General features: G+C 49.2%; 2 protein-coding genes across 7 annotated transcripts; one reads left to right on the top strand and one right to left on the bottom strand.

Moving 5' to 3' along the window:
* The first annotated feature begins 5,411 nt into the window (after window positions 1–5,411).
* On the top strand, window positions 5,412–21,621 carry STRC (stereocilin). Of its 3 annotated transcripts, XM_082735351.1 has the most exons (30): window positions 5,412–5,609; window positions 6,389–7,174; window positions 7,262–7,286; window positions 8,017–8,831; window positions 9,138–9,271; window positions 10,276–10,338; window positions 10,417–10,527; window positions 10,696–10,862; window positions 11,064–11,250; window positions 11,374–11,489; window positions 11,753–11,885; window positions 12,243–12,425; window positions 12,715–12,753; window positions 12,913–13,080; window positions 13,225–13,290; window positions 13,711–13,836; window positions 14,153–14,211; window positions 14,988–15,111; window positions 15,225–15,337; window positions 16,901–17,036; window positions 17,451–17,647; window positions 17,847–17,937; window positions 18,149–18,305; window positions 18,948–19,117; window positions 19,678–19,833; window positions 20,212–20,354; window positions 20,546–20,694; window positions 20,948–21,045; window positions 21,141–21,288; window positions 21,483–21,621. In XM_082735351.1, exons 1-30 carry the CDS (start codon window positions 5,564–5,566, stop codon window positions 21,587–21,589), a joined length of 5,013 nt encoding a protein of 1,670 aa, XP_082591477.1. In that variant the 5' UTR covers window positions 5,412–5,563; the 3' UTR covers window positions 21,590–21,621. The 3 variants fall into 3 exon arrangements, with proteins under 3 accessions (XP_082591477.1, XP_082591475.1, XP_082591476.1); XM_082735349.1 differs by having other exon boundaries at window positions 8,017–9,271; XM_082735350.1 differs by lacking the exon at window positions 21,141–21,288 and having other exon boundaries at window positions 8,017–9,271.
* Window positions 21,622–21,831: 210 nt separating this feature from the next.
* On the bottom strand, window positions 21,832–27,935 carry CKMT1B (creatine kinase, mitochondrial 1B). Of its 4 annotated transcripts, none has more exons than XM_082735355.1 (10): window positions 27,655–27,935; window positions 26,505–26,690; window positions 25,677–25,875; window positions 25,376–25,471; window positions 24,820–25,041; window positions 24,609–24,694; window positions 24,364–24,487; window positions 22,603–22,737; window positions 22,278–22,403; window positions 21,832–22,074 (listed from the first exon to the last, which is right to left on the bottom strand). In XM_082735355.1, exons 2-10 carry the CDS (start codon window positions 26,651–26,653, stop codon window positions 21,958–21,960), a joined length of 1,254 nt encoding a protein of 417 aa, XP_082591481.1. In that variant the 5' UTR covers window positions 26,654–26,690; window positions 27,655–27,935; the 3' UTR covers window positions 21,832–21,957. The 4 variants fall into 4 exon arrangements, with proteins under 4 accessions (XP_082591481.1, XP_082591478.1, XP_082591480.1 ...); XM_082735352.1 differs by having other exon boundaries at window positions 26,505–26,821; window positions 27,655–27,884; XM_082735354.1 differs by having other exon boundaries at window positions 26,505–26,788; window positions 27,655–27,882.
* Window positions 27,936–27,944: the final 9 nt, after the last annotated feature.

Genomic DNA, 27,944 nt, shown 5'->3' on the forward strand with positions numbered 1-27,944 from the left:
CAAGTTTCTCTTGTTGGCCAACCATCACATGGAGCCATACAAGGAAAGGAATTCTGGGAAATCAGTTCCAGTTTAGCTAAACTGACAAAGTTCAAAGCCACTATAGATCATTTGACCATTGTACCTTCATTGAAAATTTCTCCTCCTTTGGCTTCCTGACAGCACTCCCTTCAGGTTTTCCTTTGGATTTCTTCCCTTCCATTTTTGTTGCTAGCCATCTTCTTCCCAAGCTTTAAATGTGTGGTCCGCTGTTTTTGCTTCAAACTCCACAAATTCTCACTTACTAGTTTTGTCCACATTTATGGTTTCCACTACTGTTTGTATGCTAATGACGTCTAATTCCATTTCAACCCAGACCTCTCTTAGAAACTCCAGGAAAAATAATCATTTGTCTATCCTTAGGCATTTCATTTGTCTATTCTTTGGAGCTTCATTTCTAATATGTTCAAAATTGAATTATTACCATCCCTTCAAATCTGTTCTTCCTCTTCTAACCCTAATAAGGCCTGCCAAGCAATTTTCTTGGATTGGGGGAGTCCCCAATGACCCCCGCCCTGCTTTACTCAACTAGTTCTCTTAAAACACTGCTTCTTGGGACACCTGGGTGGCTCAGTCAGTTGGGCATCTGCCTTCGTCTCTGGTCATGATCCCATGGTTCTGGGATCAAGCCCCAGGGATCTATTCCTGGGGAGGACCCTGCTTCTCTCTCTGCCTCTGCAGCTCACCCTGCTGTGCTCTCTCTCTGTATCTCTCAAATAAATAAAATCTTAAAGAAAAAAAAGCACTGCTTCTCATACCAATTTTGGTATTAAGATTCTTAGTGGCAAAAAAAATTATTTTAAGCTAGTCTAATCGTAGTAGTAGTAACATTTAGTGGATTTGTACCAGTGCCTGGCACATTATAGGCACTTTAAAATGCAAGAGCACCTGGGTGGCTCAGTTTGGTTAGGTGTCTGACTCTTGGTTTCAGCTTGGGTCCTGGTCTTGGGGGTTGTGGGATCAAGCCCCTTCCCCCATCCAGCACTGTGCTCAGAGCAGAATCTGCCTGAGATTCCCCCTCTCCCTCTTCCCCTCCTCCTGCTCATGCATGCACATGCTCACTTGCTTTCTCTCTCTCAAATAAGTAAATAAATCTTTAAAATGCAAGGGAATTAACATAATTGGATTGATGAGTAATATCTCCATTTTACAGATGGGTGAATTATATAGACACTTCTGATTACAGGGGTAATAAATATCAAATTGCAAACATAATTTTAAAAAGTTTCTTAATCAAGAGAAGCCTGGGTGGCTCAGTCGGTTAAGTATCTGCCTTCGACTCAGGTCATGATCCCAGGGTGCTGGGATGGAGTCTCTCATCAGGCTCTCTGCTCAGCAGGGAATCTGCTCCCCCGCTTCTCCCTCTGCCTGCCGCTCTTGCGGCTTGTGCTATCTCTCTCTCTCTCTGGCAAATAAATAAATAAAATCTTTAAAAAAAAAAAGTGTCTTAATCAGGAAAGTCAAAGACTATACTGCAAAAACAAATTAATCCCCGGGGCACCTGGGTGGCTCAGTGGGTTGGGCCGCTGCCTTCGGCTCAGGTCATGCTCTCAGGGTCCTGGGATCGAGCCCCACATCGGATTCTCTGCTCAGCAGGGAGCCTGCTTCCCCCCCTCTCTCTGCCTGCCTCTCTGCCTACTTGTGATCTGTCTATCGAATAAATAAAATCTTTAAAAAAAAAAAAATTAATCCCCAAACCTTAGTGGCTTAACACAAGAAAGGTTTATTTCTCACTCACTGGGCAACTAACTCTTCAAAACAACTACTGTTGATTTTTATTACTTGCAATAGTTATGTTCTATAAAGAAACTCTGAACTAACAAATACTAAACCATTGCTCTTAGGGAAGATATGAGGTTAGGTTCCTACAAACCTCTGGTCACAGCATTTTCCTCAGTAGATGGATATATAACCTTGCTTTGTATATTGTGTTTTATATAAGGTGTTTCTGTTTGAAGACTCCTTATTTAATGTATGTTGTTGATTCATTAGCACTGGCTTCTTTTTGTCAGCAGCACTGCAACTCACGCCTGAATAAAGTTCATATTTTCTCTGTAAGTCACATCACAGGTTTCCTGTGCTTAGGAGCACTAGAAAGAACCTGAGCATTAAGCGTGAGGGCCATTTTAAACAGCAAAATCACCAACAAAAAGAACAAAAATGCGAAACTTGTGGCTTTAAACAGATCATGAAAAGGACATGGATTTCTAGTATGAGAAGGCAGTGGAGTATCGCCTTGAGTAATCTCAGCTGGGAACACGCACATCAGGGGACTCAAAGTTTTCACCACTCTGCCTACATCTGTGAGTGATTATGAAAAAACCCAGAAGTTTTGATTTAGGTTCACAAATTTTAATGAGTAGGCTAATTCACAAATACAGAACTCATAAATAATGAGAATTGATTATACATGTTCTGTGATAATTTGGAGCTTAAGGCTAGTTGGTCTTGTGACACTGCCATCTCAGCCTGCAGTTTCTAGGAAGAGATTACCAGAGTAACATTCTCTAACTCTTAAGTTCTTTGGTCATTTACTAGTCACTGGCCAAAACTAGTCACCTGCCCCTACCCAACTGAAAGACATCTGGAAAATGTGGGTGGGAACTTCTTGGATATCTAGTGAACAACATATAACTCAGTTACAAAAGGCAAATCAAAAAGGGAGAAAAATAATTGTAATTTTCAAAGGGAGGAATGTGTTTTTATCAGACAGAGTACCATAGGACAGGTTTGGGGCAGTGAGGATGTTTCAGATTTCCCAACTTCTCTGGTTCCTTCTGGGTACCTCCATTTCAGTTGCCAGATTACAGAGCATTCCAGTCATCCCCACCAATCTTATCCATTTCACTTTAGCAAGATATGTTAATTTCCTATTCTGGACCTCTGTAATTTCAGTTTGTTTCCATTTTTCTCTCTTTCTGTTTGATCATTCATAGATTGGAACTCCTCTCACTCTTGTCACCAGAACACAGCTGACTCTCGAACAACATGGGTTTGAACTGTGCAGTCTACCTACATACCATTGTTTGGTTTGTTTGTTTGTTTAGATAAATATAGTACTGTAAGTGTATTTTCTCTTCCTTATTATTTTGTTAATAATATTTTCTTTGCTCTAGCTTATTAGAAGAATATGGTATATTATATATAATATATAAAATATACATTAATTGATGGTTTATGTCATTGGTAAGGCTTCCAGTTAACAGTGGGCTATTAGTAGTTAAGTTTAGGGGTAGTTAAGATTTTTAACTGCATGGTGGGGTTGGGGGGTCAACTGTATAAGCAGTAACCTGCTTATATCAAATAGTTTGATACATTAGCTATAAACCCCAAACACTTTACCCTCAGTTGGCACATAGTCTGAATCCTTGGTGGCAACAGGATTGCTTAACTGACTACTTGCTCCATCATCATATGGACTGCCAAGAATTTCCCAACCTGGGTTGAGGGAGTACTCATTGTTCCTCTTTCTGTTTGAGCCAACTAGTTTCATACCTGTTCTCAAGGTCCTTCAGTCAAGACACTACTTCCTGGTAAGAATCTCTGTATTAATTAGGGCTCTTTAGTTTCAAATAAAGTAATTAATAATGAGTTAGTCTGATAACAATAGTAGCAACATTTAGTGAATGTTTATTTTGTACCAGTGCCTGGCACATGAAAGGTGCTTATTCTTTGTTGGACAAATGCCACATACTGTGCTAAGTACATTAAGTGCATTATCTAATTTAATCCTCTCAATAAATCTATACTAGTATCTCTCCTTTTTATGGAAAAGAACACTATGACACAGAGAGGTTAGAAATTGCCCACAGGCGTACCTGGGTGGCTCAGTGGGTTAAAGCCTCTGCCTTCGGCTCAGGTCATGATTCCAGGGTCCTGGGATCGAGCCCCGAGTTGGGCTCTCTGCTCCTCAGGGACCCTGCTTCCTCCTCTCTCTGCCTGCCTCTCTGCCTACTTGTGATCTCTGTCAAGTAAATAAATAAAATCTTAAAAAAGAAAAGAAACTGCCCACAGCACACAGCTAGTAAACATTGGAGCCAGGATTTGAACCCAAGCCATTTCAGTTTTTGGGCTATGTTAGCAAAAAAGGAAAATTTATCATAAGAGGGTTGTTATACAACCAAGGGCAGAAATTCAGATGGATTGCGGGATGGGCTGGAACCAGGAGATAGAAAGCTATTGGGAATCCAGGTCTTATTCTTTGATTCTCCTCTCTGCTTTCCAGACTGGATGTGGTAACTTTGATGGGTAAAGGGAAAATATCAACTAAGGGGTACAATAGATCATTTCACTAATCCTGAATTTTTATTTGTCTTGGAAAATTCTAGCACTATCCTCAACTTTGGAGGCCTGCCCAAGTCATTCTATTCTGTGTTTGGGGGAGGGAGGGGTCTCAATTTCCTCATTTACAGAATGAGAAGTTTTTACCACAGGATTCCCTCAGGTCCCTTCCAGTTCTAAAATTCTATGATCCTAAGTGAACCTCCTAGGGCAGAAGCTCATTAATAATAGATTTGAATGTGTGGGTTTGGGGGATAGAATAGAGGAGGGTTCTGAGGAAAGAGGGACAGAATAATTGTTTAAGTGGAGCCTCAGTGTTGAATTACTATTTAGAGTTGGTATCAGGTAAAAGCCTTTGGGCTTTTAAATGGAGGACAGAAAAGACTTCTCGCCTTGACCAGACCCAGTTATTCTGAATGGGATCTCTCTGATCTACGAGCAGTACTCTCTCTTTCTGTGTGTGTGAGCCTGTGTGAGTGTGTGCATTCCTGTATGTGTGAGCGTGTGAAGTAGCCCCCTTGCACAGTGATGTAAGCTGGCTTATATCTCTTTTCTCAGCTCAGAATTTTCTACAGGGCTTTCACCTAGGCCACAGGAAGAGAGCCAGAAGGCAAACCCAAACAGTTGAAGGGCCCCTTGAGCAAGTCGCACATCCATAAAATGAGAGGTTTTGTCTACGTAACCTCTGAAGTCCTGCCCCATTCTGAGCATTTTGTGGTTCTTGGACTGAATTGAAAGCAGCTTTCCTTTTCCTAAATGTTATGTCCTTGGACCAAACCTTGGTCTTTATTCCTCTTCTCTGTTTATACCTGGCTGCCCAGTTTCTTTTTCTGGGTCCCCTTTCTTCCTTGACTCCTCTGAATCCTACTTGCTTTTTAACTCCTTTGGATCTTCTTTGTTTTCTTACATTTTTCTGCAGAATGCCACCCCCCCTACAAGATTACACCCTTATCTGCATCCTGGCTCTTAACTGAGGCTGTCTCCTTAGGCTCCACCAAGGGCCCCCTGGGATCCCCTATAACTGGTCCCTTTCACAGAAGCACACCTTTTTCCAAAGCCAGAAGATCAGGTATTCAGAGGCTCAGGTGACAAACCTGTCAGGTTACAGATATTGTTTCCTGAAAGACCACACTATAGTGTCAGTGGCAACTCTGGCTGCCTGTGGTGCTCTGCCCTTACCTGGCTATCCCACGCAAGGTGAGAATAACCAGAACTCACCTCTTACCGGTGCTCACCTGGAAACATGGCTCTGAGCCTCTGGCCTCTGCTGTTGCCGCTATCCTGTGCAGGTGAGAGGAACAGCAAGCAGGGCTGGGGATGAAAGGGATGGTTGCTAAAAAGAGACTTAAGAATGCAGAGATTAACTGGTTTCTATAAAAGACAAAGGAAGGCGTACCTGGGAGGCTCAGTCAGTTAAGCATCTGCCTTCTGCTCAGGTCATGATCCCAGGGTCCTGGGATGGAGTCTGCATTGGCATTGGCAATTGCTAACTAAGCAAGGAAGCCTGCTTCCCCTTCTCCCTCTGCCACTCCCCCTGCTTGTGCTATCCTGTTTTTTCTCTGTCAAATAAATACTAAAATCTTAAAAAAAAAAAAAAAAAAGATAAAGGAAGATGGGCAGAGACTGGAGCTAGGGAGAAAGCGAAGGTTAAGAAAGCAGGTCAAGGGGAACCTGGGTGGTTCAGTTGGTTAAGCAGCTGCCTTTGGCTCAGGTCATGATCTCAGGGTCCTGGGATTGAGCCCCACATCAGGCTCCCTGCTCAGTGGAGAGCCTGCTTCTCCCTCTTCCTCTGCCTGCCACTCTGCCTACTTGTATTCTCTATCTCTGTGTCAAATAAATAAAACCTTAAAAAAAAAAAGAAGAAGAAGAAGAAGAAGAAGAAGAAGAAGAAGAAGAAGAAGAAAAGGAAGCAGGTCAAGACTTCCTGTAGGCTGATTCAGTAAAGGGACTCAGCTCACCAAACCCTGAGCTTCATCTTCAGATCTAAGCTAGGGCTGGGTTCCAGGGCAAGGCTGAATTGGGTTCTAGGCTCTTCCCCTTGAGTGAGCTCCTGTTTCTCTCTTTACAGTGACTCTGGTCCCTACTGGGATTCAGTCCCTGGACCCTGAGCTCTCCCTCCTGAAGTCATTGCTCTCCACCATGGACCAGGCTCCCCCCGGGTCCCTCAGCCGCTCACAGTTCTCTGCACTCCTAGCCAACATTTCTTCTTCCTTTGAGCCTGGGAGAATGGGGGAGGGACCCGTGGGGGAGCCCCCACCTCTCCAGCCCCCTGCCCTCCGGCTCCACGATTTCCTAGTGACACTGAGAGGCAGCCCAGACTGGGAGCCAATGCTAGGGCTGCTAGGGGATGTGCTGGCACTGCTGGGACAGGAGCAGACCCCCCGGGACTTCCTGGGGCACCAGGCAGGTGTGCTGGGTGGACTCGCAGAGGCGCTGCTAGGAGCCTTAGTTCCTGTGGGACCCCCTACCCCTACCCGCCCCCCATGCACCCGTGATGGGCCCTCTGACTGTGTCCTCGTGGCTGACTGGTTGCCTTCTCTGCTGCTGCTGTTAGAAGGTACACGCTGGCAGACCCTGGTGCAGGTGCAGCCCAGCGTAGACCCCACCAATGCCACAGGCCTTGATGGGAGGGAGCAAGCCCCCCACTTTTTGCAGGGTCTGTTGGGTTTGCTCACCCCAGTGGGGGAACTGGGCTCTGAGGAGGCTCTTTGGGGAGGCCTGCTGCGCACAGTGGGGGCCCCCCTCTATGCTGCCTTCCAGGAGGGGCTGCTCCGTGTCACCAACTCCCTACAGGATGAGGTCTTTTCTATCCTGGGGCAACCAGAGCCTGATGCCAATGGGCAGTGCCAGGGAGGTGAGTGCTGCCAGGTCTGCTGGGCTGTGGCAGGGCAAAGAAAGGGTGAGACTGGGAGAGTCCTCTTCTTTATTGTTTCCCTCCTAGGCAACCTTCAGCAGCTGCTTTTATGGTAAGTAACTCTCTTCCCAGGAACGGAGTTCTGACTGGGCCTGGGAAGTCATCAGTCTCCAGGGTGGAGGAGAGAACTGACAGGAGGGGTGTTGTTTAGTGGCTTTAGAGCGTGAATGACTAGGTTGGTGTCCCAGCTCTACCTTTACCTAGCCATGTGACCTTGGGGAGATTACATTCTCATTCTATGCCTCAGTTTCCCTACTTATAAAATATAGATAGTATTAGCCCCATAGAGTGAGATTGAATGGGTTGATACTGTACGTATAAGCCACTTAGAACTGTGCCTCGCACACATTTCATAAATTTTACCCCATAGAGATGGGATATGGGAAGAAAGGACAAGACTGGATTCCTCCATCACTTACTATTTCAGCACAACAATGCCAGAGCATGGTCAGATTTCCTCAGTTGCTCGGCAGACTTCCTGAAATGAGGCCAACCAAGGGTTGGACCTAAGCTACCTAAAAGCATATGAAGAAAGGAGAAAGAAAGGAGCCAGGTGGACAGAAGGGACTCCAACTGGGGCTCCTCCTAGATGATTTCCTGCCTTGGCAGGACAGATCTCTCTCCCATTTCCACCTAAACCAGTAACATCTATGGTCCCTGGGACCTTTTGGAAAAGCCTATGCTTGCTGCCCCCCTTGCAGGGCTCTGGGCCAGGGTCAGAATGTTCAACTGGAGGAAATGTAAACTGACCAGATGCTGCATGCTCCTCCCTCTACACTCAGGGGCATCCGGCACAACCTTTCCTGGGATGTCCAGGCGCTGGGGTTTCTGTCTGGATCACCACCCCCACCCCCTGCCCTCCTCCACTGCCTGAGCACGGGTGTGCCTCTGCCCAGGGCTTCCCAGCCCTCAGCCCACATCAGCCCTCGCCAACGGCGAGCCATCTCTGTGGAGGCCCTCTGCGAGAACCACTCGGGCCCAGCACCACCCTACAGCATTTCCAACTTCTCCATCCACTTGCTCTGCCAGCACGCCAAGCCGGCCACCCCGCGGCCCCCTCCCAGCCCCGCTGCCATCTGCCAGACAGCTGTGTGGTATGCAGTCTCGTGGGCACCAGGTGCCCAAGCTTGGCTCCAGGCTTGCCATGACCAGCTTCCCGATCAGTTCCTGGAGGCAATATGTAGCAACCTCTCCTTTTCAGCCCTGTCTGGCCCCAACCGCCGCCTGGTGAAGCAGCTATGTGCTGGCCTGCTCCCACCCCCCACCAGCTGTCCTGAAGGCCTGCCCCCTGTGCCCCTCACCCCAGAGATCTTCTGGGGCTGCTTCTTGGAGAACGAGACTCTGTGGGCTGAGCGGCTGTGTGGAGAGGCAGGTCTGCAGGCTGTCCCTCCCAGCAATCAGGCCTGGGTTCAGCATGTGTGCCAGGGCCCCACCCCAGATGTCACTGCCTTCCCACCCTGCCACGTTGGACCTTGTGGGGAGCGCTGCCCAGATGGGGGAAGCTTCCTGATGATGGTCTGTGTCAACGACACCATGTATGAAGCCCTGGCACCCTTCTGGCCTTGGCTCGCAGGCCAGTGCAGGATAAGTCGTGGGGGTAATGACACTTGCTTCCTAGAGGGGCTCCTGGGCCCTCTTCTACCCTCCCTGCCGCCACTGGGACCATCCCCATTGTGCCTGGCCCCAGCTCCCTTCCTGCTTGGCATGCTATCCCAGTTGCCACGCTGTCAGTCCTCTGTACCAGCCCTTGCCCATTCCACACGCCTACACTATCTCCTGCGCCTGCTGACCTTTCTCCTGGGTCCAGGGGCCGGGGGCACTGAGGCCCAGGGAATTCTGGGGCAGGCCCTGATGCTCTCCAGTCTCCCAGACAACTGTTCCTTCTGGGATGCCTTCCGCCCAGAGGGCCGGCGCAGCGTGCTGCGGACGGTTGGGAAGTACCTGGAAGAGGAGGAACTGCCAACCCCACTGGGCTTCGAACCCACTGAAAGCGCCAGCTCTGTTACAAACAAGATGGAGCTGCTGGCTTGCTTCAGTGTGAGTGATCTGCCAAGGTGAAAGCCCTGGGAACAGAGGGAAGGACCTCCAAATGATTTCTCTAATGTTGAGAGGATAATAGTATAGTATACTCTAGTGGTTTAGGCACATAGCTCTGGAGTCAGACAGGCTTGGGTTCACATCTTAGTTCTATGATCGACCTTGGACAAGTTACTTAACCTCTCTGGGCAATACTTTTTTTTTTTTTAATCTATAAATGAGGGTGAATACTCATGCCAATTTTTTGGTAGGGTGGCTGTAAGGATTACATAGATAAGACATGTTGTGGGTTATGTATATAGCAAGGTACAGAAACATGCGATAAATGTTATCTCATTATTCTGACTCTTTGACTCTCCCCCTTTCTGCTCCAGAAGGGAAAGGGATCAAGTTGGAGGGCCCTAATTCTGTCCCTAGAGAGTGAGACTCGGAGGCTGGCAAAATAGAGGAAGATTAGGCAGAAATGAGAAAAATTCAGGGCAACTACAAATCGGAAGACTTGGGTTCTGGGGTCAACTATGTTACAAATTAGGGTGGTGTTAGGCAAATAATTTAATTTAGGTTTTCTGGGCTTCTGTTTCTTCTCTGTAGAGTGAGGGGACTAGAATACATAAATACCATAAGTCATTCATTGGTTCCCTGTTTTATGAAAGGCACTTTGCTAGGTTCTGCAGGGTATGTAAAAATTCCTTACTCCACGCTGGGGTCCACCTTTCTCAAGCCCTGCATCCAGTGAAATGATTTTAGACAGATTCATAGCAATTTGGTTCCGATCTCCAAGTATTTATTTATTTATTGAGCCAGCAATGAGCCCGGCATGGAAAGGGATACAGGAGAAGTTAGAGACATTGTCCCTGGCCTAAAAGAATTTACTATCTGAGGAGACACACATCCTAGCTTCAGACAAAGAACAAGCATCCTAGGAAGAGGAGTTGGAGTGCCTGGGGAAGCTTCAGGAGGGACAGAGGAAATATCTCCTGGCATCCTATCTGTCTCCCTACCAGCCTGTTCTATGGGATCTGCTCCAGAGGGAGAAGAGTGTTTGGGCCTTGCAGATTCTAGTGCAGGTAACTGTTGGAGAGGCACATGGGTGGGCTGGGTCACAACCCCATGAGGCTGTATCTACCATAACCTCCCACTCCTAGGCATACCTGCACATGCCGCCGGAAAATCTCCAGCAGCTGGTGCTTTCAGCAGAGATGGAGGCTGCTCAGGGCTTCCTGACACTCATGCACCGTTCCTGGGCCCAGCTGCAGGTGGGTATTGAGAGAGGGGGAACCAGGGTGGAGGGAGAAATCTAGGAATCAAGGACACTTAGGACCTGGTGTGCAGCGGGCTTGCCCAGTGGAAGGAGGATCTCGAGAGGAGATCGCAAGGATACTGAGCATTTCCAGAGCCAGCATCCATTCCTGTGCCCCCCACAGGTACCACCATCGGAGGAGCAGGCCCTGGGTCGCCTGACAGCCTTGCTACTCCAGCGGTACCCACGACTCACCTCCCAACTCTTCATTGACCTGTCACCACTCATTCCCTTCTTGGCTGTCTCTGACCTGATGCGCTTCCCACCATCTTTGTTGGCCAACGACAGTGTGTGAGGACCCCGCACCACCCCTCCTGATCCTGCTGGGGTCAAGCTGACCCCACCGGCCTAGGGCAACCCAACCCCTTTCTGAGATCCTCTCTGTTAAAATTAGGGAGAGTCTCCTTCTTGCCTATTATTGTAGGGCTGCAGAGAACTAGGGGACAACTGTTTGGAACAGGGCCAAGGGCTGAGAGCCATTTCTCTCCCCAGCCTGGCTGCCATCCGGGATTACAGCCCAGGAATGAAGCCTGAACAGAAGGAGGCTCTTGCAAAACGCCTGCTGGCCCCTGAGCTTTTCGGGGAAGTGCCTGCCTGGTCCCAAGAACTTCTGTGGGCCGTGCTGCCCCTGCTCCCCCACCTCCCTCTGGAAAACTTTCTGCAGCTCAGCCCTCACCAGGTAGGACATGACCCTCTTAACTTGACCAGCCCATCTTGTGCTAGGTGGGACAGGAGTCCTGGTCGGCTCCTCCCCATAAGAGTCCCACATGACCCCAATACAAGCTGCACCTCCTCATCTCAGATCCAGGCCCTGGAGGATAGCTGGCCAGCAGCAGGTCTTGGGCCAGGGCACGCTCGACATGTGCTACGCAGCTTGGTGAACCAAAGCGTCCAGGATGGAGAGGAGCAGGTGCGCAGGTGAGTGGTTGTGGGGTCGGTGATCAAGGTCACATTGGGAGAGCGGCGAGGATGGCTGCTAGATAGGTTGGGGTCCTAGGAAGGCAGGGGCAAGAAAGTAGGCAAGGGACACAGGCAGTATTGAATTCCGGGACAGAGTCCTATCTATGGCACCCGTATTTCCTAGTTTAGTGGTCAGAATGCCCACTCGCTGTACCCACGTGGTCCCCACCTTAGTGCCAGCTTCCGTGACCACATGAAGGACAGCTTCGTGCCCTTCTCAGGCTGGGGTCCCTCGCCTGTTTCCTGAGCCCTGAGGAGCTGCAGAGCCTGGTACCCTTGAGTGATCCAATGGGGCCGGTGGAACGGGGGCTGCTGGAATGTGCGGCCAATGGGACTCTCAGCCCACAAGGACGGGTGAGCCCCTTGACACAGGCCTACAAGACCCCAGGCTTTTCTTGAGTCAGTGTGGAGGGCTCGCCCAGTCATCTCAACCACACGCGAGCACAATAGTGCCAGCCCTCCTGGACCTCTGCCACCTCTGTTCCTTTATCCATGGTCATTCTTATCTGTTTACCACCTCTTCCAGACCTATGCCATTTGGTTTATGAGACCCCACACATACCCTCTGAGATCTTCAACCCAATCTGTTCCTATCCCAGCCCTGGTTCTAAGTCCCAGACCAGGCCCTAGGAAATCCAAATGCGGGATCAGACAGGAAGTTTAAAGTTCACTTACCTTTTCTCTCCAGTCCCAAAAATTCTTTGGTTACAGGTGGCATATGAGCTTCTGGGAGTGTTGCGCTCTTCCGGAGGGGCTGTGCTGAGCCCCCGGGAGCTGCGAGTCTGGGCCCCTCTCTTCCCTCAGCTGGGCCTCCGCTTCCTGCAGGAGCTGTCAGAGCCCCAGCTAAGAGCCATGCTTCCTGCCCTGCAGGGAACCAGTGTCACACCCGCCCAGGTGGGCCTGTCTTGCTCTCTGGTGTCTACCCTCCAGCCCTGGGAACACCAGTCAAGAGAATTACGATCAGGGATACCATTAGTTCCTCTAGAGCCTCCTCCTTTTTCTCTGTCCCAAGGAGGGACCCCTCATACCCCCTTCTTCAGATCAAGAAGATCCATGGCCAGGCTAGTCAGTGGGGGTGGTAGAGAGGGAGCTACAAGTTTTAGAGGGTAGGCCCTCGGGACTTGTTTCAAACCTGGCTGCCAGGACCTGAAAAGCTGCTGTCTCCTGTCTCCTCCCACCTTAGGCTGTTTTACTGCTCGGTCGGCTCCTCCCCAGACATGATGTGAGTAGCAGCCCCTTCTCAACATCCTCCAGAGGTCCTTGTCCCCCTTTCCCTGCCTCCTGCATCTGCCCCTTTCTTCCCTCCATGCTTCCTCACCTGCCACTTACTGTACTGGGTTTGCTGCTCTTCTTCAGGACTCTTGTCTCTCTTGCTCCCCAGCTGTCCCTGGAGGAACTCTGCTCCTTGCACCCTTTGCTGCCAGGTCTCAGTTCCCAGACACTCCAGGCCATCCCTAGGCGAGTTCTGATTGGGGCCTGCTCCTGCCTAGCCCCTGAACTATCACGCCTCTCAGCCTGCCAGACCGCAGCATTGTTGCAGACATTTCGGGTATGAGAATGGCAGGGAGGATGAGGCCCTTAAGGATGTGGGCTCTGGGGAAGGAGCAGGGAATCTTCCCTTTGGCCAGGGAAGGTCTCCCACACTTCCCCACTTTCTTACACACACACACACACACTGGCAATTTTCATGCAGGGGAAAGATGGAGTTAAAAACATAGGTACGACAGGTGCCGGTGCAGCTGTGTGTATCCCTGGTCAGGTACGTGTGGCATCTCCCAACTAAACTCCTCTCCCCGTCCAAGGGCAGTTTCATACGGCTGGTGCTGCTTCACACACTCCCCCCAAGAGTCCAGGCTGGCTCTGTGCCCCCCCTCCCCAAGACATTAGTTGCCCTCCCCAGTTCCAGAGAACAGGAAAGCATGATCCACACTGGCCTAGAATGTCAAGGCCAACCACCCTGCTTTCAGATAAAGAAACCAAAGCTCAGAGAGGACTTTAGTCCACCAGGTGCCCAAATAGCAGCAAGACTTGCCCGCAGTCGCCTTGAGGTGAGGGCTCTCAGGCGTGCACCGCTCTAGTGGCACAGATCATCCAGTCTTATCCTAGCTGTGGTCCTTTCCTGCCCCCATGGCTCCCTTTACCTACTGCTGCACTGCGACACTCACATGGCCACTGGCAGCCTATCCCCACCACCTGGCCAGACTGCCTGCTTCCCCTACTCCCGCTGAAGCTGCTGCAGCTGGACACCGTGGCTCTTCTGGCTAACCGGAGGCGCTACCGCCAGCTGCCCTGGTCTGAGCAGCAGGTAATTCTCTCCACTTAGCCTAGGACTACCCACTGTGTCCCACCTCTTTTACCCAGCAGCCCTACATTGGGCACTTTAGCCTGAGCATCCTTTATATTTTATAATATGACTTGCTTGGCTCATTTCTTCTCCCTCCTCCCTAATCCTCCATTTCTCTGTCTCTGTCTCTGTCTCTCTGTCGGAGAGGAATGTGCATTTGGGAGAGCAGGAGGCTAATGGGATCTACACGGTGGGGAGGCAAGACTGGGTCCAAAGCATCTTAAGTTCTTAGGCAACTATCTCTGCTGGGGTGCTGCTCCTCTTTTTTCTCTTGTAGGCACAGTTTCTCTGGAAGAAGATGCAGGTGCCCACCAACCTGACACTCAGGAATCTGCAGTGAGTAACCTGTGTTGCGCAGTGAGTTTAATTCAACTAACAATTTTTGAGCACTTACCATGTGCCAGATACCATGTGATGTGTTGGGAGATGTAGGGATGAATGACACATGGTGCCAGCCTGTGGTCCCCCTCTTGGCTCTTTCTCCCTTTACCCTCCTGCCCTCCCACAGGACCACAACTACCCTGATGAGTCTATCTGAATCTACCCAGATTCAGAAAACCTGGGTTCATGTCCCAGCCCTGACATGTATTTGCGATCTTGGGCAAGTCATTTAATCTCTCTAAGCTTCAGTTTTTTCCTTCTATAGAATGAGAATTAAAATGGTACCTACCTCATAGGATGTGGTTATAAAGATTAAATGAGATAAGGCATGTAAGGGACTTAATAGAGTGGCTGGCCCTGTGCAAGCTCCCAATAGACATTTGCTGTTGTTAGTTTGATCCGGTTAGTTAATCAGAACCACTGGCCAAGGAGAATAAACAGGAATAAGTAAGTAGAAGAATCATGGTCTTCAGAATCTAAAGATCTAGCTCTAGGCTCAGTTTAGCATGTTTGTAGGAGAATAATGTGGGGAACTTCGCTTGACCTCTGTGAATGTTTATTTTCCTCTCTGATAAACAGTGATGATGTGGGGAGCCAATGAGAACATCCGTGGAAAATCATATCTCAAACTATAAGTTACTGTAAATGAGCATCTGTACTTGTGTTGATACAATGAGCAGACAGACCATGGCATGTGATGAATGAGCATCTGTCCACTCACATACCTACAGGGCTCTGGGCACCCTGGCAGGGGGCATGTCGTGTGAGTTTCTGCAGCAGATCAACTCGATGGCAGACTTCCTTGAAGTTGTGCACATGATCTATCAGCTGCCCACTGGGGTTCGAGGGAGCCTGGTGAGAGGGGGTGCTTAGGCATTAGTTGGAGCAGGGAGGCAAGGACCCTGGATACAGAATCCGGTTCCCAAACTTAAGTCTGTCCTGACATGTTTCCCTACCCTGTCCTACAGAGGGCTTGTATCTGGGCAGAGCTACAGCGGAGGATGACCATGCCAGAGCCAGAGTTGGCAACCCTGGGGCCAGAACTGAGTGGGCTAGATGCAAAGCTACTCCTGGATTTACCGTAAGTGCTCTGACTAGAGAAACTGGCTCCTTAGAAGTCTCAACTTGGGGTAGAAGATCTGCCCTTAGGAAGTGCCCTTAGGTGGTGTTTTTTTTTTTTTTTTTTCTTTTTTTTTCTGATTGTTCCCTGATACCAGTTATAGCCCAAAGTGGAGGATTCTATTCAAAGTTGCTCTATGTCTTGACTGGTTCCCAGAACATGGTCCCAACATGGGACAGCTGAGGGTGGGTAACACGATGATGTGGCCTTCCAAGCAGTCATAATATAATAGGCTACATTAATAGAGATAGACTATCTAAGCTGAGGGGGGCAATGGTCCAATTCTGCCCTAGAGGATTATAGTCTGTTTAAGCAACCATGTTGTCAGTGTGTCAGTGGAGTACAGAAAGAGAACATGTATGAAACATGCATGATAAATGCCTTCAAATACCCCCAAAGGCTATCAAATAGAAAATAGATGGGCATGTTTCTGAAGGGCCATATTGGGCATTGCAAGGACAAAGGAATAAAAATCAGAGTCTTGCAAAATATAAGGAAAATTGATGTAGTGAATTCCCAACATCACAATTCAAGAGGTGTTCAAGCCTAGGCTGGATGGTCCCATAGCAGGAATGTTGTACAGCACATTCAAGTATGGGTAAGGGTCGTGGGGAGAGAAAACTCATGAACCTGAGTCCTCCTAACACAGACTCTGGGAGTTTATGAGTATCTCTCATAGGCCTCTTTTTCCATTTTACCCCCATCTCTACCCCACTGCCATCTAAACTGTAAGTCAGGGTAGAAAAAGGCTGGTGTTAGCCTTCCTAGGGATGAGGTGGTGGTCAAAGTGGTTGACTCCATCCTTACATTTTTATAGGTCTTTCCACAGATTTTTGCCCTTGTGCTACACAGCCTAGTTCCAGATTTGGCAGCCCTAGAATATACAATATCACTCCCAATTTGGGGGCAAGAGGGCTTAAAAATAAAGCCATTCAAATCTTTTTAATTTAGATAATTTTAGAATTCCAAGGACCTAGATAAGGTGAAAGATCCTAGACCATGAGCTGGAAGACCTGAGTCCCTCATCTGTGAAAGAGTAAGAAAAATACCTTTCTTACCTCAAAATCTTGTCATAAGGATCAAATTAGAGAACACCCAAAAGAACTTGGTAAACTGTGTAGCATGATACAAATGAGAGAGGACCTCCTCCCAACAGGTAGAGGAAGGGTGATGCTGTAGAAGAGAGGAACTGGGAGTAAGATCCCACCACCTCTGGGAACCCGTCTCCTAATCTATCAATGGGGTTGATAACTAAAGATAGTTGATATTTGGTGCTTTGGGTTCCATTAGATGGTAGGATCATTGGTCATTTCTTTTCGGGAATACTAGAAGTATGTCATTCCTTTTGTTCCCTCCCTTTAAACACTATGATGGGAATTGCATCTGGGGCAATTTAATATCAGATCCTGTCAGGGACATAAGGTTTATTCTGATGTTACCTCTTTTGTCTGGGCAATGTGGTGTTCTGTGGTCTCTTTTCAACAGGGCTCATTTCTGAGGGCCCCTGTTGTCAAATTGTTATAGGGTCCGGTTGATGGAGAGACTGTCCAATGAATCTATTATGTTGGTGGTGGAGCTGGTACGAGGAGCTCCAGAGCAGCTGCTGGCACTGACCCCACTCCACCGTGTAGCCCTGGCAGAGAGGGCCCTACAAAACTTGGTAAGAGTCCAACCTACCAGACTCAGAGTTGCTGCCTGGATCATTTTTACCTCTCAGACAATGCTCTCTGTCTTCTAGGCCCAGCCCCACACTTTTGATGCCAAACAGGTTCTTGTCCACAAGGCCCTAGCCCCTAGATCTACCTCCAGGTTCTATTCCTTGAGAACCTGCTTCTTATTTCCTATCCACATTCACTGGAGTCCCAGAAATCCTTTGGATTCCATCTCTTAGCCTTTCTGCCTCCACCTATCTGGGCTCCTGATTTAAGAAAGTAAACAATGGCAGTGAACATTATAGGGTTTTGAGTTGGGAGCTTGGAGGGAGAGAAGAATCAAAGATTTTGGTGTCTTGATCAAAGAGTCTGGTCGTCTGAGTCAGAGATGCATTGTCCCAAGGCCTGATGCCCCTCTCTAGGCTCCAAAGGAGACAACAGTCTCAAGGGAAGTGCTGGAGACATTGGGCCCCTTGGTTGGATTCCTGGGGATAGAGAGTACACGACGGATCCCCCTACCGATCCTCCTGGCCCATCTCAATCAGCTGCAGGGCTTCTGCCTAGGAGAGCCATTTGCCACAGAGCTGGGATGGCTCCTGTCGCAGGAGCCTGTTCTTGGGTATGAACCTTCGGAAACTTCCAATTCTAACTCATCCTACACCCACCCTCTTAACCACCATCATCAGTGGCAGCTCATTTAATACACTCAAGGGTCCTTGGAACCCTGAGTCCCCAATCCTAGCATGTCCTCTTTCCCCCTTCCTTTCCATCACAGTTCTCTCAGCATCCCAGCCCCTGATCTTCTTCCTGTCCCCCAGGAAGCCAGAGTTGTGGAGCCAGGGTGAAGTAGAACAAGCTGGACGCCTAGTACTCACTCTGTCTACCGAAGCTATTTCCTTGATTCCCAGGGTGAGGTGAAGGAACAAGGGAGGGAGTAAGGGCAGAGAGGGGACTGGTGAGCTGGTTCTGGGGAGCTAAGGCCAAGGAGGTGTGGGGCAAGGGTTGTAAAGCCTGAATCTGGGGAAATTACTAAAAAGAGAAAAGACTTTAGAATTAGAGCTGCAGCAGCTGGCTCTGACCTTCCTAGATCTCTGCACTCTCCATATCACTTCTCACACAGGAAGCCTTGGGACCAGAGACCCTGGAGCGGCTCCTAGAGAAGCAGCGGAGCTGGGAGCAGAGCAGAGTTGGACAGCTATGTGGCGGTCCACAACTTGCGCCCAAGAAAGCCGCCTTGGTAGCTGGGATTGTACGGCCTACTGCAGAAGATCTCCCAGGTGAAACTACCCAAATATTCTTAAGTCTATTGGAGTGTATAGAAAAGAATATTCAGCAATGGAATCAGAATTTTAGGCTTTAGGTATGATGTGCCCTTTGGGAAGATTTACACACTTTCTGTTCTCTGGGCTTGGTTTTCTAATCTATAAACCAAAGTGGTTAGCGGGATGATCTTCAAGGTCTTTTCTAGTTCTAGGGTTCTATAGCCCTAGAAATTTAGAACCCATTGCACTTTGAGCCCAGGATTTCCCTTTTCCTATTGTCTTATCCCTGTTAACAGTGACCCAGCTTGTAGGCTCGGCTCTGTGCTAGAGTATGGAGCTGACTGCTGGTAAGATGCTTAGGATGTAGGCAGGGGACCCTCTGGGACCTGAGACCTGGGTTCTGATCTAGACCTGCCATTAAATCCCTAGGCAACCTCTTTCAGTCTTCCATTTATATAATGTGGAGCTTGTCCTCTCTAATCACTTACTTCTTCTAATGTCCTTTGAGTCCTGTAATTCTCACACTATAGTAATCCTTTGGCCCATAGTGTCCACATTGCCCTTTCCAAAGGTTGGAGGGGTCATTCCATCTATAGATATCTCTCGGGGCATAGTTTAGTTCCACACTGACTCCCTGTGCCTGCCTTACCTCTTCAGAACCTGTGCCAAATTGTGCAGATGTACGGGGGACATTCCCAGCAGCCTGGTCAGCAACCCAGATTGCGGAGATGGAGCTCTCAGACTTTGAGGACTGCCTGGCATTATTTGCGGGAGACCCAGGACTTGGGCCTGAAGAACTACGGGCAGCGATGGGCAAGGCAAAACAGGTTAGGGATGGAGAGGCCAACATGAGGAAGCTGGTTGGGTGCAGTGTGGAACACAAGGAAATGGATAGCCGGGTAAGAAGTGGGAGAAACAGGAGATTAAAGAATTAGAGAGTTTGGATCCTGAGTAGGGAGTCAGAGGAAAGGAAGCTAGTGCAATGGGTAGAGGGAAGAAAGCAGTGGTTACCAAACTTTACTGTGTATCAAAATTATCCAGGGAGTAGGTTTTTAAAATGCTGATGCAAGGGTCCCATGCCGCTCACTGAAGAATCATCTTAATGCTATGGGGATCTACATTTTAACAGGCATTCCCAGTGAATCTGGTGCACATAAACGTTTGGAAATCATGGACTAAGAGTGTGCTATTCTTCCCTACTGAGACTCTAGCATCTTTCAGTAATGGCCTAGTCAGAGGAACCTTAAACCATCCTCATTTTACAGCTGAGGAAGCTAAAGACCTAGAGAGGCAAGTGACAGCTAAGGTCAGAGGCATGACTAAGACCCAGCATTCTGACTCCTAGAGCAATGCTTTTCCATTCACATTGTTCTTCTCTTTCTCCTAGTTGTGGGGTCCTCCCCGGGGATTCCGTCCTGAGCAGATCCTGCAGCTGGGTCGGCTCTTAATAGGTCTAGGAGAGCGGGAACTACAGGAGCTGAACCTAGCGGACTGGGGAGTGCTGAGCACCCTGGGACAGATAGATGGCTGGAGCTCTGTCCAGGTAACACCTTCCCTTTTTCTACTACCTTCCAAACATCCATTCCACAGGTCCAGGCTTCTAGGTCACCTAAAGCCCAAGGAATGTTTTCCTGTCACCCTCCCTGGCCATTCTTTCTATTTTTAAATACCCCATATTTGTGGCACTAGAAACTCTGTGATTTATTCACTTCGAGCCCCTGCACAGGTAAAACTCCCTCCTGCCTATTTTCCCTGGCCTTCTAGTTTTGGATCCTCAACCTTCCCCATGCCTAGTGGAACTTCTGGTCTTAAGAATATAAGTATATAGTTCAGTAGCACTTGTCACTTCCCTAATCACTTCCTCTTCCAAGAATTCCCCATGATTTCTCTCCTTATTCTCTGCCCTCCATCCCCATATCAGCTCCGGGTTGTGGTCTCCAGTTTCTTGCGGCAGAGTGGCCGGCACGTGAGCAACCTGGACTTCCTTCACCTGACTGCCCTGGGTTATACGCTCTGCGGACTTCGGCCAGAGGAGCTACGGCATATCAGCAGTTGGGAATTTAGGTCACCTGTGGAGGGGGGTTGTGGGTGGAGGTGCTGAGGTAAAGGTGGACTCACTGGGGTTGGAAGGCTCATGAAGGAGTGGTCCCAGGGAGGAAGGGACCTCACTTGAAGCAGTCTCTACTCCCATCTCACAACCATGCGCCCTATCACCGTGGCTGAATCTTCCTCCCTTCCACCCCACTCTTCCACAGCCAAGCAGCTCTCTTCCTGGGCAATCTGCATCTCCGGTGTTCTGAGCAGCAGCTGGAAGTTCTGGCCCAGCTCCTTGTACTGCCTGGTGGTTTTGGTCCCATCAGTAACTGGGGGCCTGAGATCTTCACTGAAATCGGCACCATAGCAGGTAGGGAGGCCGGACCACTGCTGGTTCTTGTTGTCATGGGTTGGTTTCTGTACCATGGCTGGACTGGGTGGAGGACTGCTCTGGAATTCTTCAAGGTGGGAGTCTGAGAAGATATTTAGGTAAGAGGTTGAAGATGTGTTGGGGAAGGTGTATGGTACTTTGGGAGAGGTTGGAGAAGGTCTGTAGGTTTGAAGAGAAGGGGGGAGGGCGGTATACAACAGCGTTTGAATGTCCATCCCACTTGCTTTAACAGCAGGGATCCCAGACCTGGCTCTTTCAGCACTGCTGCAGGAACAGATCCAGGGCCTTACCCCTCTTGCTATTTCTGTCATCCCTGCTCCTAAATTTGCTGTAAGTATTGATGGGCTGGCGTTTGGGGTGACCATGAAGAGCCAGGGCCCAACAGGGGCTACAGTGGATGCACTGATTCCTGTCCCCACCCCCAGGTGGTGTTCAGCCCCACCCAGCTATCTAGTCTCACAAGTGTTCAGGCTGTGGCTGTCACTCCTGAACAAATGGCCTTTCTGAGTCCTGAGCAGCGACGAGCTGTGGCATGGGCCCAGCACGAGGGGAAGGAGAATCCAGAACAGCAGGGTGAGTTCCCAAATGCACAGCCTGACCTCCAACTCCTGACCCAGAATCTGACCCTGGACTTAGTTCTCTCTGGCTCGTAAGACTCACTCAGGGAGATCCCTGGAATAAAGGGATCTAGGCAGATAGCTGCCATCTATTAGTGGTTCCTGGGGAACAGAGGTATAATATTCCTCCCATTCTCTGTCTCATTATAGGTCGAAGCACAGCCCGGGGCCTTCAAGACTGGTCACAACCCTCCTGGGCCATGGCGTTGACCATCTGCTTCCTTGGCAACCTGCTACAAACCTGTCTCTACAGTTAAAGAGAGAGATTGTTGGGAAAGAAACTTTAATAAAGTGCAAATGGAAATGCATTCTAATTATCTTCAGGAAGCCGATGAGGAATATGGGTAAAATGCTAATGCCTTCCACCCACCTGAGAATCAGTGTTCCTGGCATGCCATATCTGGAGACTTCTTTCCATCATAAATAACCCCACTGCTTCTTTTCCTTTCCTGGAGGCTAGTCCCTCTTCACCCCACCCATGAGAAATAACACAGACAGCTAGAGCACAGCAAGGAGTCTTTACTAGGACAGAAGGGAGTTGGGGGCATCCAAGGCAAGTAGAATGGGCCACATTAGAACAAGCAGAAGTCTTGGGGATCTTGAGTCATCTTCTGGGGAGGGGGATTTAATGCTTATTGTGGACAAGAGGAGGAGGGATGCGGATATCCTGGCCTCTCTCCAGACGCCGTTCACAATCAATCAAATAGTTCACGCCATCGATGACCAGCTGCACCAGCTCCACCTGAAGAACACTAACCCTTGATCTCTGCCTCCCATAACTTGAGTTTCCTTCTTCAGCACTGATTTGCCTGCTCTAGGAACTCCTTTCCAGTTGCCTCCCCACTCAACCTGAATTTCATTTCAGATTCCTAGGGCCCATTCACCACCATATTTCAACCCCCACAGACCTATACCTCTCCTAACCCTAATCCCTAAGGATCTCACCTCTGACTTGCCCAGTCGGTCCAAATTAGAGATGTCAAAGACACTGCCTGTGGCAGCTGTGTCCACTCCTCCAGTACCACGTTTCTGGAGCCTTAAGTTCTCCAGGATCTTTGGGAAGCGGCTATCCTAGAGGGGAAGATATAGGGGTTGGGGGCAGGGTCAATAGGGGCAGAGACTGGTTATGCCTGGAACGAGCTCAGAGCCCTTTCCCCTGACATTTCTAGCCACAATATGTCTGGCACCTTTCCAAAATGCTCACCCCCTCCCAACCACACACAGCCACTGTCCTCACTCATGCTCCACTCTAACCCCACAATTCCTTTACTTTGCTTAGCAGAGGCAGTTTGATGTGCACTCCTGCCCGAAGTCCAGTGCCCAGGTTAGACGGACAGGTCAAGATGTATCCCAAACGCTCATTCCACATGAACTCCCAGCCACGTTCCTGGATCAGCCGCTCCACCTGAGTCCATAAAGGCTCTGTTAGTGAAAAGTCAGGGATATGTGAACCCTCCCTTAGCCAGACCTACAGGAACTCTATATCTAGAACCAGAAACTTGGGCTGTGAGAGAATGACACTGTGGGGTGTGTGTGTGTTTGTGTGTAAATGGTTTGTCATTATCATGCATACAAGGTAATTTTGATGTTGCAAGCCCATAATGGTGTGATTACAGCAAAGTATCTTACATGTGAAAGAGGAGAAACTTGGGAGAATGATGCATTTGGGATGATCTAGGGAAATGAGTGGGGGTGGTAGACTGAACTGAGAAAGGGATGATTATTCAATGAGCTCAGCATACATGGATTATCTTTGCTTTGCTAATGAGCCTAGAGTTTGGAAGGGTTCTTTCACACATAAAATGAGGGTGTAGGCTTTGCAACAGGAAGAGGCAAGAAAGCCTTCTGTTAGCTGTGGAAAAAGCACATGTGAGAAGGCAGAGAGAAAGGTGCAAACAGTCCAGAAGAGCCGGACTCATAGTTAAGGGTGTGCGTGAGGGGGTTGGGAGGGAAGTAAGGGAAGGGTATTTTGTTTCACTTGAGCATCCTAATCATGGAGATGGCCATTAGAGTTCAAGACACAGGGTATCTGCCAGAGTACTGGACATGAAAACTACCTGAGTAAAGTGGACTCTATTCATAGTTCAGAAACAAAACAAAACAAAACTATGGTATAGGGGGCATATTTAACAGGCTGGCCAAGGGGAAACCCTTCCATCTAAAAAAATAATAATAGGAGCTAACATTTCCTGAACATTTATTATGGGCCAAGCATTTCACATGCATTATCTCACTTAATCACCACAATAACATAAAAATGTAGGAAGCCTTATTATCCCAGTTTTACAGATGAAACACCTGAGGCATATCATTTGAAAAGTACTTCCCTACCCACTGACAGAATATGTTATCTGTTATTTGCCAAAAATAATAAAAACTTCCCAGCTAGAATCTAAAAGAAGAGGAGCTGTCTTTACAAGTTCAAAATAGAATTGAATATAGGAAAACATACAATAAGAACTGGGTTTATAGGGATTTCTAATCTAGAATAGAATATGGAGACCTAATCCATATAAGACTAAGGAATTCAGTAGAGCCACACATTCTGGAACTTATGCCATTCCATCTTCCATTTTCCCCAGTCTTCCTCCTGCTCTCAGCTTAAAATCTAGACATGATACTTTAGTGAAAATGACAGAATCCAGAGCCAAGACCTACCTTGGCTCAGAACTGGGTGGTTACATTGGAATCATGGACACGCCAATCTTTTACTCCCTACCATGATCCAGGCTCAAATTTTTCCTTATTTGAACACTCCACAAATCCCAGGCACTGGGTTACTCCTTTGTTTATATGGCAACTGCTTTATTTACTACCTTGTACTCATGACATTCTTTCTTTCTTTCTATTCTTGTGTGACCATATATCCTGGTTTTCCCTCAAGAGAGTCCTGATATATTGTCCTGGAGTGACTGATGATAATCCCCTTTGCTATCAAAAGTGTCCTGAGTTGGTTGATAAATTATATAGTCTAGTCTTTGGTTTTTCCTTATGTCCTCCCACACAGTTCCCTTATACACTCTTCTCCAACCTCTTTGAGGCCTCGACAGAATCTTTCAAACACTTTCTTCATGTTGCCACCCTTCTCCATAGAGATGACCCTTGTATGATCCTCCTCATTCACCCAGATCAAGAAGCTCTTCTCGTTGTTGTGCCTGAGAACGGAAAAGAAGAAAAGACAGGGATCAAGAGGCAGGTCCAGAACTGGAGGAGATAAGAGGGGAAAAAAGGCACTTAAGGGACATGGGGACAAAAGAGGTAAGGTAAACCTCATACCAGATCCCACGAGCATCTGGCCAGTCTCGAGCCATTCCTGCTGCAGTCAACAATGGGGACACAGGCTTATCAAATAGGAAGTGATCCTGAGGCAAGTAAAAGAACTTGGTTTAAGAATCTTCACAGTAGCCCCTAGGCCCTCTGGCCCACCCTCCCCCTGGTTCTTCTTTCCATCTGCTTCTCAACCCTGCTCCTTCTCAAGGCCCCTCACATCAATAAGCTGCTGCTGTTCAGCCTCCGTCATCTCACTGAGCCGATAGTAACGTCCAGCCAGGTCACCCTTCAGGCCACTCAGTGCATCTACTACAACACGTTCCACCTCTCGTCGCTCTGCCCGAGTGCAGGCTGGAGGAAGACTGAGTCCGCGGATACTTCGGCCAGTTCTGACTCTCGAGGACAATACATACCTCTCATCAAAGTAGCCAGAACGTATCTAGGGAATAAGAGGAATTAAAGTCACAGGAGCACAGTGGGAACTGAGGGCCTTGGGGATCCTTCAACTGTAAGGATTCTGCATGCATTGGTAGGAGTCCAGTCAGCAAGTACTCCAACGGAAGGGGAAGGGGGCATTAGGAACCCTCCCTCAAACCGCCTACTTTGGGGTATGGTCATTCTCATTTTATACAATTCCTCCCCGCCCCCCAACCAAGACAAAAATCTCAACAGTCTAATGACTCCAAGTCAGGAAATGATTAAGGTGAAGGGATTAGAAAACAGAGTGTTTTACATAAGGCAAAGCAAATCAGAAGGGGAAATGTCTGACCTACCTTGCTGGCATCCAGGTCAGTGGTATGTTTCATTGTTCGGGGGTCATATCCATTGTGTCGCTCTTGTATCACAGGATCAAACAGCTCCGCAAATACCTGATGAGGAATTAAGAGGGAGAGGGTGGTTAAAGAGAGGGGATCCCTTTCCAGGCTTTAGCTATGGACTCATTTCACTGGGTCAGAAAACGTGCGTATGGAAGTGGTCCAGCCTTAAGGGAAAGTGAAGGGTCTGTAGGGGGAAGGTGCTGGGATTACTGGGAAGATGAGTTGGGTCACCAGGGAGACTCTGGGGGCCCCCTACCTCATAGGTCTCCTCATCTCCAGCTACCATGCCCACAGTCTTGATGAAGGGGTGGCCGGGGTTGTCCACGCCAGTCTGGATACACTGATCTAGCGTCCAACCAGTGGGTGTGGTCTTGTCGCAGAGCCGGGCATAGACTGCTGGGGTCAGGTGACTGGCCATGCAGTTGTTGTGCTTTCGGAGGTCTGGGTACTCAGCGCTAGGGAGGGGGCACCCAGTAACCATGGAGGGAGAGCACAGGGGGCCTAGACCCAGGGCAGTCAGCAGGGAGCTATCCAGTTAGCCATGACTGGCTTTGCTCCTTGGGAGGAAGGGAGATTAGAGGGAGCCTAAACCTTGGTAATCTCTTTACGGACTTTCAGGGTCTATTCTTTCCCAACAGTTCTAGCTTCCTCTTGCTAACCGGCTCAATTCCCCCAGATTTGCTCAGTTCTTTCCTACCATTAACACAACATTAGGGATGGGGGAGGGGAAAACCCAAGGAGGGGAATTCAGGAAATGGGGGGAAACAGCAGGAAAGCGAAAAGGATAGTTCCTGGTTTCTCAATTAGGGATTTGGGCAGAGTGGGTGCAGCCAGAACTCACAGGGCCAGAGCGGGTCTTGGGGGCGGGGACTGCGGGTTACAGGTCCCCAGGAATGCGTTTAACCTCACGGTTTTGGCCTCAATCCCTAACCCACTGAGGTCTCCAGACTGTACAGCACTCCACTCCAGAGCCTTCGTGATTATAACCCTTCTCTGTTGCCCGGGTCCTCATCTCCATCCCCATCTTCGTTCCCGTCACCACCTACCCCCCCCCCCGACACCCCTGCGCCTCAGACACTGATACCTCGGGGGATACAGCCTTCGTCGTTCACTGGCGGCTCTTACAGGTTCCGGGCGGAGCAGAAACCCAGCGGCTAGAGACCCAGCTCCAGCCAAAGCCAGGAGCCTGAGCCCCGGGCGGGCGGACAGCAGACGAGAGAAGGGACCAGCCATGCCTTGAGGGTCCGGCTACTCAATCCCGGAGCGGGAGCTGGCGGAGGGCAGGAACGGGAGGGAGGATGCAACCCGGAGGATTGAGGACCGGAACTCGATGCGAGGCTGGAGCCGAAATGGGGGCCGGAGTGGAGGCTGGAGCGGGAGATGGAGCGTGTTCCAACCAGACTGCAGGAGAGGCGCAATGAGCGAGCGGCGGGTGGTGGAAGAGAGGGAGGCCCCAGCCGCAGTCTCCAGGGGTGGGGCTCACGCAGGCTCCGCCTTTCCGCCTGCGACCGGGCTAGGTGTGCGGGGGCAGAGGAGGTAAGCTCCGCCAGGTAGATTAGGGGACCGGAGCTCCCCAACTCTAGGCCGGGGATGCGGGCCCACTTGAGAGGAGGTCGCCCAGATTTCAGCACCAAGTACAGGACAGCACCCGAGGGGACCCGAGAAAGCCGAACACCCTTCCCCCAAGCTTCTCCACTTAATCGGGAACCCGATTCGTCGCTCTGGGTGTGAAGGGGTGACTTTGCACAACCTCTTCTCTAGTTTTTGGCCTTCCCCAGTAACCTCTTCATATCCTCAGGGGAGGCGGCCGCCAGGAGAAACCGCAGAATAAGTACAGATACCAGAGAAAGACAGGAAGAAAACACACAGAGGCAGACACTGGAAAAGACGCTGGTGGCTCAAGGTCACCTTTTCCTTAGAACCAGGAAGAGGACTAAGGAGCCCTTCTGCCCCCCCTGTGCTATTCTTACAAGGTTGTGGAAGCATTCCCTAAGAGGAACCAGAGAAACATTAACTCTTGCCCATTTATATTGTGTTTCCTACCCCCACTCAGCCCCCAAGCCTGAAGCCCTGTCCTGCCTCCACTTCTCATGATCTCCCGCTTCTCCCCACCCCCCTCTCCTCCCCAACCTCTACTTCACTTTTGATCTTTTAATTCTTCATGCTTTATTCAGGTTCAGAAGTGTTTGCTGCCCACGGGGCTCCCTCTGAGTATTCTCTGCAAGCTTGCCTACCTGTTCGTTGCACTGGATATGGAGCTTGGGGTTGGGCTGGGAATCCTTAGTTTCCTCTTTCTCTTCTCCCTTCTCTTCCCTCTTTGTAGCTTCAGTTCCTGGGTGGGAGGAGAGTGTAAGGTGAAGTGAAGGGTGTGGTGAGATGACTAGGTGTAGGAATGGAACAGGCAGGCGCAGGTCTCCAATCACCACAAGTGTTACTTTCTTGGCTTCCTAAGGCTATTTAATACAGTGTGTAAAGGGGAGTGGTGTTCAAGGGCCTAAGGTTGCCAGGGAATCTCTCCCTTCCT

The sequence above is a fragment of the Mustela nivalis genome (genome assembly GCF_964662115.1).
Source record: "Mustela nivalis genome assembly, chromosome: 6".
In the NCBI taxonomy this organism is placed as follows: Eukaryota; Metazoa; Chordata; class Mammalia; order Carnivora; family Mustelidae; genus Mustela; species Mustela nivalis.

Excerpts from the sequence above, each read along its gene's own strand:
- STRC (XM_082735349.1), top strand. The coding sequence starts at position 5,564 with ATGGCTCTGAGCCTCTGGCCTCTGCTGTTGCCGCTATCCTGTGCAG. Across the intron at positions 15,112-15,224 it reads CTGGGGTTCGAGGGAGCCTG|AGGGCTTGTATCTGGGCAGA; the intron begins GTGAGAGGGGGT and ends CCTGTCCTACAG. Across the intron at positions 19,118-19,677 it reads CGATGGGCAAGGCAAAACAG|TTGTGGGGTCCTCCCCGGGG; the intron begins GTTAGGGATGGA and ends TCTTTCTCCTAG.
- CKMT1B (XM_082735355.1), bottom strand. The coding sequence starts at position 26,653 with ATGGCTGGTCCCTTCTCTCGTCTGCTGTCCGCCCGCCCGGGGCTCAGG. Across the intron at positions 25,876-26,504 it reads CGAAGGCTGTATCCCCCGAG|CGCTGAGTACCCAGACCTCC; the intron begins GTATCAGTGTCT and ends CCCCCTCCCTAG. Across the intron at positions 25,472-25,676 it reads GAGATGAGGAGACCTATGAG|GTATTTGCGGAGCTGTTTGA; the intron begins GTAGGGGGCCCC and ends ATTCCTCATCAG.